The sequence below is a fragment of the Schistocerca cancellata genome, chromosome 6 (genome assembly GCF_023864275.1).
Source record: "Schistocerca cancellata isolate TAMUIC-IGC-003103 chromosome 6, iqSchCanc2.1, whole genome shotgun sequence".
Classification (NCBI taxonomy): Eukaryota; Metazoa; Arthropoda; class Insecta; order Orthoptera; family Acrididae; genus Schistocerca; species Schistocerca cancellata.
The window spans coordinates 296743066-296759430 of record NC_064631.1 but is presented as its reverse complement, the minus strand read 5'-3'; the positions used below and the strand labels follow the sequence as shown (position 1 = coordinate 296759430).

At 40.2% G+C, this 16365-nt stretch overlaps 1 protein-coding gene across 1 annotated transcript in view; it reads right to left on the bottom strand.

Moving 5' to 3' along the window:
• The window catches only part of LOC126088299 (uncharacterized oxidoreductase YjmC-like), an 83502-nt gene that overhangs the window by 47506 nt on the left and 19631 nt on the right, over window positions 1-16365 (bottom strand). Inside the window, exon 2 of the mRNA XM_049906430.1 lies at window positions 5712-5900. Coding sequence (XP_049762387.1) covers window positions 5712-5900 — 189 coding nt within the window. The remainder of the gene's footprint in view (window positions 1-5711; window positions 5901-16365) is intronic.

Sequence of the window (16365 nt, the reverse complement as noted above, 5' to 3'; positions counted from 1 at the left end):
TGATAACTCTTTATCGAAGTAATGTTTGTTCACTGCATCCTTTGCATCAACTGGATCATTTACATTTGCAAGTCTTCTACCTTTAAAACCAATATAACCTCTAGCTGCTTTAAAAATAGCATTAAATTCTTTCTGAAACTGTTTATTTGTATTGGCTATCTTTGGGTCTATTCATGATTGAAATTGCTTAATCCTATTTTCCATTTTTGGATCAATTTCACTTGAGATTTTTTAATTTTTGGATCAATTTCACTTTTGATTTGTTTCTAGATCGTATGCAGGCGCGCTAAGCCCTTCAGTTTGACCTACTTTATTTCCAAAAATGTCCGTTTATTAAATCCAAAATTTCATTACACTTATAGTTCTCACGTAATAATTTTAAAAGAAATAGGTACAAATGACCACATATTACTTCCTCAAAATTTTTTATTCTTTCACTGTTGTAGTATAGTTCATTTTTTCCCAAATAGTTAACTAGCTGTTTTGGTATATTACCATGAAATGAACAAAACTAAATTTTAAATTTTCAGCTTCATGATAACAAATCCAATGAGTACCAGGATGATCAGATTTATCTAAATTAAATTCCAGATTCATATTCTCTTGGATGACTCGGTAATTCATCAGCCATGTATACACTACAAATGTATTTAATTTTCAATTGTTTAGCAAGTTTTTCTATATTGAAATGACTTAATGCATTAGGATATTTATCAATTGCTTCTTGGAATTTTTTTTTACTTTCTTCAGTCCAGCGCCAGCTTTCTTCTCCATTGCTTCATTATGTCTTTTCTATTCTTATAATTCATTATCAGTCTATTTCTTGCTTATAACTGCAATTGCGATTGATACAGATCCATCAGCAAGTGAACCCAATAGCTGCTAGATATGGTAATGCAGCCAAAAGTAATGGTAGAAATCCACCTTCATGTTGTATTAGTCCTTTTCCTTTCTTATTTTTTGGTAGATATTCAATATTTTTTTTCACAACAGGAATAGCTAATGTAACAAGAAAACTTCCTCCAACTTTCTTTTCTTTCTTTCTCTGTAGAGCATCAGTCAAAAATGGTACAAACACATTTAATTGATCATTATTCAACTTTAATTTTATTGATTTTGGTTTAGTCTTGCCACTAGGTAGCAAAGTGTAATCAATAATAAAATTGTTCATTTGTATAGATTAAAAATTTAATAAGATGAAATTCTTATACTCCCCATCCATTGTCATCCACAACTAAGCCCATTCCTAATTTTCGTTTTCCATACATTATTCTTCTAACTGCTGTTGCTGCAACTTTTTCTCCTAATGAAGCATCACTTGAAAGAATTCTTTCTTCTGCAGCTATGTGGAGTTCTTTATCGACTTCATGTCTTTTTTCTAAATCTTTATGATCACGATAAGCAATATCATGTCTTTTACAAGCCTTTTCTAGTGGATTAATACTTGGATCACTACACGCTAGTCTTTCTTCAAGTTTAGTGAATGGTCCACAGTAATTAAACCCCGGTACATGCATTTCAGGCATTGGTACATTATTTAAAACCCAATTTCACTCTTTCAAAATGTATGAGGAAGATTATTCAAAACCTTAATCAAATATGGAATGCCTTTTGGATTGTTGATAACGAAATCACTAAATTTATTTTTCAACATTTGCATTATTCCAACTTTTTCATTATGATAATTTTTATTTCTAGCTGGTTCTTCACCATGAGTAACTGCTAATCTATCAATTAATTGCTGAATATTATCCATCAAAATATATTCAATTGGTGTTTCTGTATATTTTTTAACTAAGCCTCCGTCTTTTTTCTCAGGTGAACTAGATTCTATAGTTAGTCTTCTCAAGTTTGGAAAATAGTCATCAACAATTGGCTTTATCATATATTTATATTTATTACCTCTACTTGATCTTATTTAATTTGGATTATTGTCAGAATACAATGCTCCTGAATTGTATAATATATCTGCATAATTTAACAAATCTACTTTATCAAATGTTTCATCCACATCATCTATAGTAATCTGTTTTTCAGGTAAAATACTTATTAATCCATCAGTTCCTGCACATATCTTTTCGCCAATTTTTAATTTATCTCCTTCAAATGTTACTGATAATCTTGCTATATATTTAAAGGTACCAACAGGTCTTAATCCAAAAATAGTATCTTCACTATGGTTTACATATTTTAGCATTCTTTCACTTATGTTTATTTTCTTAACATTGCTATCCTTTATAGCACCTTGAGATTTTTTCTCTTTTGCATATTTATTCTATATATCTTGAATTTCTGATTCATTTAGTGTGTAGTCATATTTTCCTGGAATATCATCAGACCAATTGTGTAACTGTAAATCCTCAAGATTACGATATGGAATCATTTGTTTTTCAACTTCTCTATTTTCTTCAATAGCTTTCAGAACACTGTCACCTAATCCTTCAATTCCTTGATTGACTTGTTCAATGGCATTGATAACTGGTTGACCTTCTTTTTCAAATTTTTCATACTCTGTTCTTGGTTGTTTTTTCCATTTTTAAATTCATCTTTTAACTGTTCTTTTGCTCTCCTGTTCTGTCTAGCTTTTTAACGAATCTGGGACGTAGTTTGCAAACATTTATTAAGAATAAAAAACGCTAATTAAAATAGCTTTATGTTTATGTTGTTTTGAAATGTTGCATTTTATTTCCGAACTTTCCATCATTTGATTTTCTAGTCATGTCTATTGTTACAAATTCAAACTGGCCATTCCAATATTTGTTAACATTTCATTAAATTCATTAAACTTTAAATCTCCTCCAACAAACTTATGGTAAATATGATTGAAATATGTGTCATCTTGTCTAAAGATATTTAAAAAAATTTATGTTATCTCTTATTAGTTGTTTTGGTATCTTTGAGTAGGTTTGAGCTAAGTAAAAACAATGTATTCCTTTGTGCCTACCTCTAGTAAAATATTCTCTAACGATATCTTGGTTCTCAAGAATGAAGCCATCGAAGACAACAACTGAATTGTCTTGACACTGACCCAATCGAATAATTTCATCGTTATTGTCGAGAAAGGTAGCTATTTTTTCATTATGCTTATCTTCAATTTTTTCACATCCTTTCATAAATTCCGAGTATATTAGCTGATGTAAACTTTTTGAGTGAATGTACTAATGATTAATTTTATTCCAATTCAGCCATCTTGGAGCTAAAATATAATTATCAATCATCAATGTAGTTTTTCCACGTTAACTTGACCCAATAATTGCACATCAAATAGAATTAGGTAGAAGTTTACCATGTTTATTTTTCGACTACTTTTCTGGAAGTCGTATACTTGGCTCCCAATCCGGCTTGGTCATTTTTAATAAAAAAAATTTATAGTAAATGAGTAGATTATTTCAACTGAGTGGTAAGTCATCTGTTCTGAGAAAATGATTGACTGTAGCAATACGAGACAGCTTTAGTAGTGTTGCACTGGTTGGATTTTATTCATCTTTTCTAACTCCAAATATTACATCGAGAAATAATAAACTTTACTGTGATGGAGAAATGATAGAAATTCCAGTAGGTGACTACAGTTTGAAAAACTTGGGAAAAATGATTCATTCGAAGAAGCCAAATAATCACATCACAGCAGATGAAATTTTAAACAGAACTGTTACCAAAAGAGATGTAAAATTGTATATGGACATAAAAGTGTGCTTGAATTTAGTGGTAAAATTGTTGAGGTTAAAGAAAAGACTATTACTAAAGATGTTCCTAAAATTATTCCATTTGAGTTAACCAATATAAATTTCAATCTTGCTGATGGAATGTTTGTAAAGCATACTGATCATTTTCACAGAGAAACTAATATTATTGCTTCATTCACGTCTAATGCAGTATTTGGTGGGCCAATAATTCACAAACCGAATAATCCTGGAAATATTCCCATTTTTGATCCAGTTCAAGACTTAGGAAATAACTGTAACTGACGAAAATGATAATTTGATTGACTTTAATGGTGCTTGTGTAACAGTTATTTTAGAAATTTCTTAATATTTTTTATGCTTAAATAAAACATGAACAAAGTCGAAAGTTATCAGTTTTACTCATTCCTGTGAATGAGAAGACTAAAAATAATTTGAATCTCCCCAACAAGAACACAGAGATTAATATAAATATTGGAGATGGTTGGGTTCATCCTAATCATGTCCAATTATACATGAACTTCAGTATTATTGGAACTCATGGTACAGATTATCCAACTTATGATGGAAAATCCAATAAAAACATAATCGATAATTATGTAGCAAAACTGTTTGATGGTATCACCGTAAAGAAAGGTAACAATATTTAGTCTAGAATGGAATTTCCATTTATTTCTTCATCGGCTCTTATTCGATTGACTTCGACTCTAGCCAATGAGTTAACCATGGAAGGCCATATTCTTAATAACGGAAAGATAAAAAGTAAGAAAAAGAAGTACTTTATCCATTAGAAATATTCAGTGGATTTATTAAAGATTATAAAGAAACAATGTGGGAAGGAGATGTAACAGTAATTTTTACATGGTTATCAAGTGCTGGAGATCCTATTTTTCATACCCAAGATAAAGTTGAAGATGTGACCATGCTTCCAAAAGAGGAAAACATTGTTGTAGAATCGATGGAAATTCGTGTTCCTGTTGTTAAATTTGAACCAAAATATTCGCTTGAATTAGAACAAGATAGATTTAAAAATCCAGAAACTCCCATATCTTTCTTCGAGCCACAAACTGTCGAGATTGCTGGATTGGATGAAAAAAGAAATTCTGAGTTAGATATTACAAATTTCTATAACTTCGAAAAATTTGATATGCCTTATTTCATCTTCGTTGTGAAATTACAGAACATATACTTGAAAAATGGAAGAAATTAAGCTTTTGCTCAAGAAATGTGGAATCTAGATCTGCCAAATATTATCTAAAAGCTTATGATACTTTCCTAGATTTTAAGAGAACTACACAATTGAATGGTGACGTTAATGTGAGTCCATTAAATTTTATTCAAAATTATTCTATCTATGTAATAAATATATCTAGAAGAATGAATGTGTTAGCTACTCAGAAAACAACAATGAAGTTGTGTGCAACTTTTAATGAAAAAAATTCTGAAAGATACACTTATGTATGTAGTGATGTATGGTAAAAAGAATTCGACATGTGACACATAGGACAGAATTTTGTTTGAAAATTTTTGAACATTTTTATTTTCGTGGGTGTGTTAGTTTGCATTCGTTTATAAAAAATGTTAGTGAGTAGGTGGCCAGTGTGCTCAGCCTAGTCGTTTATAAGAAAATAAAAAACATATTAGATTATCTGCAAGTGCGCTTGACGTACCCACTTACTACTACCAACTTTTGAGATTGAATAAGTTTTGCATTAGATTCTGTTAAATTTGGTTTTGGTGCATGTCACTTTTCCAGGCTGCAAGTCAGTTATATCAAAAGTTACATTTATAAGATTCCCCCTTCGCCTCCCCACTTGGATTAAAATTTTGCAATCACTCATCGCCCCCTGTGTCATCTGTTAACATGGGGGCGACACAAAACAGTGCCATACTCTCTCTAGACATGGGTACCATACCATTTCAGTATGCATTGAATCTAACAGCAGCTACGGAGGACAAGACTTCAAGATGCTGTTGTGAAAGCTAATGGGGAACAGGAAAGGAGAAACAAAGGCAGATGCTGAGACTCACATTTGGCAGTGACCCATCCTATGCCGGTCTGCTTGGCCTTCTGGATGGACATGTGTGTGCAGAAGTTGCCTACGAATGCACCCAGTCCATTGTTGCCATCCACCCATGCTGTTGATGGCGTATCATTCAGAACACATGGCTCAGCATTGGGCATGCATGTTCCATTCCTTATGTCCTTCACGTACATCTCTGTGGACAAACATGTGTCAGGTTACAGAAATGAGCTGTGAGAAAAAAATGATATTCAACAGACATACGGCTGTATTTTCATGGAGTAAGCCGGCATTGGGCATGCATTTACCCATCTTTGCATCCTTCACATACATCTCTGTCAACAAACATGTGTCAGGTTACAGAAATGAGCTGCGAGAAAAAAATGATAGTTAACAGACATACGGCTGTATTTTCATGGAGTAAGCTGCCATCAGGCATGCATGTATACATCATTGCATCCTTCACGTATATCTCTGACGACAAACATGTGTCAGATTACAGGAATGAGCTGCAAGAAAAAAATGATAGTTAACAGACATGCGGCTGTATTTTCGTGGAGTAAACTGAGTGCCTATTCACACTATCCTTTAAGGACACAACAAAAGTCCCCTGCGTTGTTTCCTTCTCCCTTCTTTAGCACGTGAACAGAACCAAAGGTTTATACGTATATATATATATATATATATATATATATATATATATATATATATGTGTGTGTGTGTGTGTGTGTGTGTGTGTGTGTGTGTGTAGACGAACCCAATCATACACAAATGCAACTAATTGTGATAGTGGCCAAAGATCTCATTCACACATGTGGTTTCAAACGTGGAAGACAATCTTCATGTGTGCACTTCACACCTCTCACGTCACACCATCATCTTAATTTCGAGGAGAAAAACGGCATGCTATGGCAACTGGCAACACCTAAGTTATCCGTAGTGTATGAAATGAATCTGTGTGTTTTTGATATCACAAGTAAATACATATTATGGCAATAGGAGCATTTAAACAGTCTATATGTTGAAGGAGCTGCAGGCAATAGTGAAAGGAAGAAAAAAGAACCTTCCTAGTTGCACTTCCATATCATTAGTTTGTCGATGACTGGAGTGTGCCTGGGCTGGATGTGAAGGCTGAAAACACTCGCAGGCTTGCAGTACATGTAAGGAACTGGAGCATCATTTTATTAATCAATTCTACAATTGTGTCACGGACTTCAGGTACCACATGACGTATGGCTCCTTTCGATAACTGACTTCCAAACTTGGGGATGATTTTCCAGTGGCATGTGATACACCTCAGTCCATTGCCAGGATAGGCAGAGAGGCTCAGGGCAGAGATGGGTAGTTCTGGGAGTCGCATTACACAAGCAGTTTTTCGTATAATGCCGAGGCCATCACTCCAAGTATTCGTATAGTGTGCAATGACAAGCACCTGATCTGGTGTGGAATCTTAGTTTTTACAAGCTGTTCCAAAAGAACTTTGTTTTCTGTTAAGAGATCGTCTTCCTAGAATGCTGTGGTGGAGGAAATCAGCCTCTCTCTGCATTCTGTAAGAGGTGACGTAGCTGCATCGCGTTTAGGAATTCTTTTCTGTCCTTGTAAGGCGATGGGCCGACTTCCTGGTACCCCTTAGTGCAAGGTGAGCACCCGTCTGAAAGGCTGTAAGAGGGCTCCTCTTTGGTTCACCTTAAAAGATAGCAGATGAGAAAAGTCTGGACGCTAGTTTCCAAGAGATTCGGAGGTGGAGACTAGCGTATTGGCTGAAATGAAAAACTTAACCGAAGGATGGGAGTGTTACACATAATTGGTGGTCAAGGTTGGATGGAAATTGTGTGGACTGGTAGAAAGGAGAGAATCCTGAAGAGAGAACTTCACATCGGGATTCTGAATAGAAGACATCGACTGGAGATTTTGAGTGTAGCTTTGGACCTATACTTCACATGCAGATGCAGAGAGATGTTCCTGCAGTCGGCAGCTTATGTCTTGCAGACTGCAACAGATCACAGCGTTCTCAACACCACAGAATGCTGAATATGGTGAGAAATTGCAGCTTAGGTGAGCAGCGTCTGTGTTGTATATGTCTGGGGTATTCGTCAGGAATTCCTCTTTTTCCCTGGTCTGGTGATGGCTAAGCGCAGGTGCTGTTCCTAGAGAATCTTATTTTGTTTGCAGAAGTTGACTTCTCGTTTTGTGTTACTATCTCAGTTCTCGGTTTTTTTTTCTTCTTCACTGCCAGCAGTACTGACTGTGTTTCGTTGGCCAGTGCATGGCCAGTCTTCATTGCTCCTCAGTGTGGACGTCAGTATGAATAGCTCAGCGTTTTAGCTGCAGTGTAGCGGGCGTGGCTGCCTGGCCAGACAGCATCATGATCTCAACGATTCTCAGCAGTGTCTTGGTGATGTGAGACACTTTGTTGATGGCAAAGCGATGAGGGCAGCCGGATCACCTGGTGACAGTGGCTGCTGCTACATCACAGGGTACAGCAGCCGCTGTTGGGAGATTTGTTGCAGCATCAGCATGGATGGTAGTTGGATCACTTCTAGTGCTGCCATCTACTACTGTGTTGTTGTCTTTTGTGTGGCAGCGAGTTTTCTCTGTGGCGGGATCAACACGCTTATCCTCTAGTGTTCCGTCTCAAGCATGCTTTTTGGTGTGCAGGTGCCGATCTCTTCTGCTTCATGGGGTGGAAGTGGTGGTGACAGCCTCACTGCCCACCTTCTGCTTTTGCTGTTCTTTGGCCACTCCACTGCCCACGTGACTAGGAGCAGATGTCAGACAGAGCAGTCGGCCTTCTGTTTGTGCAGCATGGCACTCAGTCAAGCTACCACAACTTAAAGCACTGACAGCCACAGTAACTTGGGACATGCATTCCGCCACGGTTCTTGCATGTGGGTTTGTGTGTCCTTGGCAGTGGCAGTTGATGCTTGCATGAGTGCTTGCACACTTAACGTGTTCTTGAGGGAAGGAGCAACAAAATCACTGAGGCAAACCTCTCTTCTTGCGTAGCGACTCGACAATGACTGTGGTGTCTTCAGCTGAAAAAACCCTATTGTTGTACAGGTTGTCAATAGCGATCACGAGGGTGGAGAGAGACTCTTTCTGAGTCTGGTGGCCCCTGACACAGGCCACACTATGTACTGCAAATACAAAGTCCTTCAGTACTTCTTCAAGGAAGTCCAAGATTTCCGAGCTTGAAAACCACTTGAAGACCACCTTGATGAGTTTTCCTGGAATGGTAGCGTGTGTATAAAATGGCAATGACGGCGCTGCCGCCTCGTTCATCACCTTTCGGAAATCACAGTTAGTGAGTTGTACTTGACAGTGTAGAGCCCTGCAGTCTTCACGATGTAGTTTGCCATCGTCCACTGCTCGAGACGTGAAAGGTTCAAATGGCTCTGAGCACTATGGGACTTAACTGCTGAGGTCATCAGTACCCTAGAATTTAGAACCTAAGGACATCACACACATCCACGCCCGATGCAGGATTCGAACCTGTGACTGTACCAGTCGCGCAGTTCCAGACTGTAGCGTCTAGAACCGCTCGGCCACCGCGGCCGGCGACGTGACAGGAAACCTTTGTAATCCTCTTCACATCAGTGAGGTTGGCAGGTAGCTCCTGTTCCGACCGCATAGCTGTGGTGCCAGGTGGGAGCTGGCAAGGTCTTCATTTGGCTGCTGCCTGCATGACAGCTGATTTGGGCTGCCTTCTTCACCCTGCTGTCCGTTCTGCGGCTATTGTTGCGTCGGTGGGTCAGGACCACTAAACGCTAGGAAGGAGTTACCGGTTTCTTGGCAGTTGGTGTAGAACGAGCCGCACACTTCCATGTGTCTCTCCTCCAACCACCATTCGCGCCTGTATCAGCTGTTGGTGGTGCAGATGATCCACATACTTGGACGCCAAAAATGTCCAAACACACCCCATCACACATGTGTCAGCCAAAGCTCTCTTCTTGCCTCCAGTTGTGGAGATCATGACCCACCTTCTCGCCTGGGTTGATTTCCTGCTCACAAGTTGTGATTCCGTCCTGGAACAGCTTATCTGCTCTTGATCAAGGCGAAAGAGCACTATCAGTGCATCTATTCTCTTCCACCCATCTTCCGACAGTTTGGAATTGCGAACCAGGATAGGTTCAAAAATGGTTCAAATGGCTCTGAGCACTATGGGACTCAACTGCTGCGGTCATAAGTCCCCTAGAACTTAGAACTACTTAAACCTAACTAACCTAAGGACATCACACAACACCCAGCCATCACGAGGCAGAGAAAATCCCTGACCCCGAACCAGGATAGGATGATGGTCATCTGGGTCGTTAAATTTTTCTTCTTTGTCGTTTACGTCCACGTCCGCGTTCTTCAGCCGTGTCGTCTCGGTTGCGTGGTCGGATGGGGCCATCGGCAGCGCGAGCTCCACCGGACGCCGATTGGCCACACCCTTTGCTGCGTTGAGCGCCCTTAAGAACAAAGGGCACATCCGTGCCACATTTAAGGTTTTGGAACGCGGGGCAGCTCTTCAGAAAGCCGCATGAAACATTAGAAGTGGAAACATCAATTTGTTCCTTCACTGTGTCCGCAGTTGGGTGTGCATCTTTACTCAACGCCATCACACTTTGAAATGAGCGACAGAGAATGGCAAGCAGGGCATGAAACTTGCCAAGCGTTGCAGAAGCGTGGTTAGGGTCAGGTAGGTTCTGCGAATCTTATGATATCCTCGCTTAACTGAAGGCTCATTCATGACTCAATCAGTGATGCTACACTACTGGCCATTAAAACTGCTACGACAAGAACAAATACAGATGATAAACGGGTATTCATTGGACGAACATATTATACTACAACTGATATGTGATTATATTTTCACGCAATTTGGGTGCTTAGATCCTGAGAAATCAGTACCCAGAACAACCACCTCTGGCCGTAATAACGGCCTTGATATGTCTAGGCATGAGTCAAACAGAGTTTGGATAGAGTGTACAGGCACAGCTGCCCAGCTTCAAAACGATACCACAGTTCATCAAGAGTAGTGACTGGCATATTGTGACGAGCGAGTTGCTCGGCCACATTGAACAGACGTTTTCAATTGGCGAGAGATCTGGAGAATGTGCTGGCCAGGGCAGCAGTCGAACATTTTCTGTATCCAGAAAGGCCCGTACAGGACCTGCAATATGCGCTCGTGCATTATCCTGCTAAAATGAGGGTTTCGCAGAGGTCAATTGAAGGGTAGAGCCACGGGTCGTAACACATCTGAAATGTAACGTCCACTGTTCATAGTGCCGTCAATGCGAACAAGAGGTGACCGAGACGAGTAACCAATGGCACCCCATACCATCACACCGGGTGATACGCCAGTACGACGAATACACGCTTCTAATGTGCGTTCAACGCGATGTCGCCAAACACGGATGCGACCATCATGTAAATAGAACCTGGATTCATCCGAAAAAATAACGTTGTGCCATTCGTGCACCCAGGTTCGTCATTGAGTACACCATCACAGGCACTCCTGTCTGTGATGCAGCGTCAAGGGTAACCGCAGCTATCTTCTCCGAGCTGACAGTCCATGCTGCTGCAAACGTCGTCGAACTGTTTGTGCAGATGGTTGTTGTCTTGCAAACGTCCCCATCTGTTGACTCAGGGATAGAGACGTGGCTGCAAGATCCATTACAGCCATACGGATAAGATGCCAGTCATCTCGACTACTAATGATACGAGGCCATTGGGATCCAGCACGGCGTTAAGTATTATCCTCCTGAACCCACTGATTCCATATTCTGCTAACAGTCATTGGATTTCGACCAACGCGAGCAGCAATGTCGCGGTACGATAAACCGCAATCGCGATAGGCTTCAATCCAACCTTTATCAAAGTTGGAAAAATGATAGTACGCATTTCTCCTCCTTACACGAGGCATCACAACAACGTTTCACCAGGCAACGCCGGTCAATTGCTGTTTGTGTATGAGAAACCGGTTGGAAACTTTCCTCACGTCAGCACGTTGTAGGTGTCGCCGCCGGCGACAACCATGTGTGAACGCTCTGAAAAGCTAATCATTTGCATATCACAGCATCTTCTTCCTGTCGGTTAAATTTCGCGTCTGTAGCCCGTCATCTTCGTGGTGTAGCAATTTTAATGGCCAGTAGTGTATTTGCATGTCATCGTTTTTCATTCTTCTGGCGCAATCAAACAATCACTTTGTGCCCAAAGCGGATTGTCTTATAAAGATTCCACTTCTGTCCCATTCCGCCGAATTGTCTGGTCGTATCAAGTCCTTTAAGTATTAGATTAGAGCTGTTCCATTCTAATAGCTGTGATATTTCGTGTTCTCTGCATTTTTCAAGATATAATAGATCTTATTATTATTTCTTGTTCATTTATATTTCAATAGGGAACGTTATAATAAATAGTTGTTATTTGTGCCAGTGTTTCACTTCATAGTTACATATTCCCCCTGTTAATAGAATTCTGTGAAGTGCGACACCCACGCCTGTCCTATTAGTTATCCATTGCGCTACAGTATTATTAAAGCAACGTTGTGAGTAGCGGCCAGTTCAGCCGATGCACATCATTCTGACATCCACAGGGGTACATCAAAGCTCAGCTGACCCTCATAGGTGGACTCTTAGAGTACTTGGTAACTTCTCGGAAGGTGTAATTGAAGGGGTGTTGCGTAAGAACCAGTAGTAATCACTATTAATCATCGATCACTGTTAAAAAATTTCGAAACCAATATTAGTCCTCTAAAAGAAGCTCGTTTTGAAGAAATGTCACGTTTCCCTCTTCTTCCGTCCACTTATCCCATGTTACCGCCCTTAATGATATGTCTTCTTCTTCTTGTATTTAAACTACCTCGTCATGTAATGAAGCGACTGCAGAGAAACTAAGGATATAAAAGAATAAACATCCTTTAAGCATATTGAAAGGCCTCAACACACAAGAGCGACAAATTCCAAGAATAAGGCATATACGAACACAGTGCATACTGAAATGACAAGCAGGAATTTTGGTATAAGATGCAAGGAACATATCAGATGCTACGAGGACATGCTGAAAAATAATAACTCCGATTTTTTTATGTGAAAACACTTTAATCGTTTTAAGTAAACTAATCAATACTAACATTGCACTTTTCATTCTTCACGTCTACAAAATTATTTCTGAACATAATCACTCGGGCGACGAATACATTTCTCCTAATTGAGAACAGTTTGTTGATAGAGTCAGTGTAGAATGTTTGACTTTCTTGACGGAGTCGCTACTTCACCTCTTCTTGCACCGCTTCATCACTAATCGTTGACGGTAACCGAAGACGTTTGCAGCCCTCCACTGGCAGAGGGCTGCAAATATCTAGAAATGATGACTAAAAATGCAGAATGTTAATACGGCTTGTTTTAATTCACATGAAAAATTCGGAGGCATTAGTCTTCAGCACGGCCTCTTAAAAGTATTACACTAGTCATTGCACATTTGCAGAACACTTAAAGCAAAATAACCATCATCACAGTGGGTGATTCGGAATTCCTGTTACAAAGTTACAGGTGTTGCAGAGGGGTCTCGGCACAGCAGTATTTTGTGGTAAATAAACTATGTCCGGAAATGCGCCGTTTGGAAGATAAACGACTTGAAATGAATGTCAAAAGATACACTGCACACGTATCAACCAACTCGTACCTCCATGATCTACGAGGTGTGATTGGAAAGTTTTAAGAATGGGCTTGTAATTGTACAATGGTGGTACTTACATGCTACTGTGATTCATCTCCTTCAAAATAGTCCCCTTCTGACTACACACCGATTCCAACGGTGTTTCCATTTTTGGAAACATTCCTGGAATTTTTTTCCTGAAGTATGTTAAGGACGCTCTCCATATTTGCCTGGATGTCTTCAATCGAGTCAAATCGCCCGTTTCAGCGAAAATTTCAGTTTAGGAAAAGGTAGATTTCTGAAAGGGCCAAATCAGAGGAAGCACAGGAATTTTGAATTTGGTCAAAAATTCAACGATGGAGAATGGTCGATGAGCCGGAGCATTGTCATGGTGTAGCACCCAACTCCTGTCTTTCCACAATGCAGGCCTTTTCTTCTGCACCTTTTTGTGCAAACGCTCAAGGACACATTTGTAGTATTTCTGGTTAATTATCTGTCCTCCAGGGCTAAATTCATTATGCACAATACTGGTAGAACCGAAAAAAATCACCAGCATTGTCTTCACAGAGTCTGCCGTGCTTTTTTCGGTCATGGTGAACCTGGAGTCTTCCACTGCGAAGACTGCACTTTGGTTCAAAATGTTCAAATGTGTGTGAAATCTTATGGGACTCAACTGCTAAGGTCATCTGTCCCTAAGCTTACACACTACTTAACCTAAATTATCCTAAGGACAAACACACACACCCATGTCCGAGGGAGGACTCGAACCTCCGCCGGGACCAGCCGCATAGTCCATGACTGCAGCGCCCTGGACCGCTCGGCTAATCCCGCGCGGCTGCACTTTGGTTTCAGGATCATATCCATATACCCACTATACGTCACCTGTAATTACCCTGTTTAACAAATATGGGTCATTTTTAGTCCGATTAATCAGTTCTTGCCACATTCAAGTCGGTATTGACCCTGGTCACTTGACAACACTTTTGGAATGAATTTTGCGCACACTCTACGCGTGTTAAAATTGCCTGAACTGCATAGAAACGTAAATTAAGTTCATCAGCCATCTCCCTAATTGTAAGTCCACGATCAGAGCGCACTAAGTCGCGAACTTTCAGAACATTTTCATTCGTTTTTGAGGTGGAAGGACAGCCGGACCGTGGTTCATCTTCAAATAAATCGCGGCCATTTTTACATCTGTTGAACCAGACAAAAACATTTGACTGACTCGTACATTTATCTCCAAAAGCTGTTTTTAATAGTTCGTAAGTCTCAGAAGCTGATTTCTCGATTTTAAAACAAAATTTCACACAAACTCGTTGCTCCGTTTTTACGTCCATTTTCACACAGACAGAATCCGGCAACAAGTCCAAACAGACCTGCACTCAACCAGCTGCCACGACGAACTGAATACAGGAAATGCAGTTTCCTGTCAGAGGACGCTCAAGGACAATCCAATGACCCACATCCCACCCTCTGTGTACCTGCCCGCCAAACCAGCAAGCAGTAGCGGATCCATTATTAAAACTTTCCAATCACACCTCGTACAACATATCCTCAGAGTGGCGACCACAGGTTTCGTTGCAGAAAGTGTATCTGCGAACAGTGTTAACACACACATTGTCCAAAAGTCCTAGAATGTCCCGAATGACCTCTACTGCAGGCATTACATGGGCGAGGAGATCGTCCTGTGACTCTACAAGTGTCTCACAAGCAGTACTCTTTTTGTAGCCCCAAACGAAAAAGTCCAAAGGTGTTAAGTCATGCAGTCTTTGTGGCCAACAATCAGTCCATCATGACCTATACATCTGTCTCTGAATGTTTGGTGAAAGTGAAAAGTAGGCCGGCATGCCATCGTGGTATAACCACATAGTCCAATGTGTATGTAATGGCACATCCTCCAAATGCTGCACCAGTATGTTTTGTAGGAAGAACTGGTTAGATGGGATGGTAGAATACACGGATCAACCAGACGACCATGCATAATACCAGCCCGTAATACCAGCCCATACATTAACACCGAAATGATATTGAAATTCATGCGGATGTGTGGCATGAACGTTTTTCTCATTCTAAATGTGGCTGTTACGACGGATGAGCAGAACTTCCGTTTGTGAATTGCCATTCATTTCTGAATGATTTGGGGAAAGTCTGGAATATTGACACAATGGTGTAGGAACCATGTGCAGTGATAGGTATGTGGCGCAGATTCAGGTGGACCCATTGCCTGCACCCACTGGAGGTGACAGAGATCAAGTGGCTGTTCACGGAGAACTCACCCGATGCTGCTCTGGAATACATCCACGGAAACTGTGATGTTGCAGGTACTTGACACACAGTTCTGACTGAACAGTTGAAGGACTTCCTCTTCCATGACAACAGTGTGGCGCGTCCGGCCACGACCACAGTCGCTGCTATTAGTCTTGAAGATGCCAGTTTCCCGAAGCTGTTGTTAGTATCTTGTAAAAAAAGCATGTAATGGACGGGCACGAACCAGAAGCCGTTTGTGATACCGACGTTGTGCTAATCGACTATTCCATCCACTTTCACCGTAAATGAGTAACATCTCGGTGTACTCGGGAAACGTGTTCCCTGCCATCCTGTAATGCACAGTCAGTGTCGACTGATGGACGTCTGCTTCAGTTCAGTAGGTTGTTCTCTGATGACACGTGACTTGACATCGCATAAGACATCAAGTGTCGCGAGACATCGACCTCTGTCAATATGTATTCCCTCCATCGTTGAAAGTCCTTTATCTTCCAAACGGCGTATTTCCGGACATGGGTTTACTAACAATTGTACAAATATTGCTGCCCTGAGTACCAAATATTGTTGTTCTGAGTCCCCTCTACAACGTCTATAACAGTAATAGGAACTGTGAACCAGTCTAAGCAAGACATGAAAATAATCAGAATAAGTAATCAATACAAGAAAACTATACATCAAAAGGCCATAGCAGAATCCAAGTATCTGATATATGACCAAACACTCACTGCTAAAGCTACTCAGAGCTCTCTCTCTCTCTC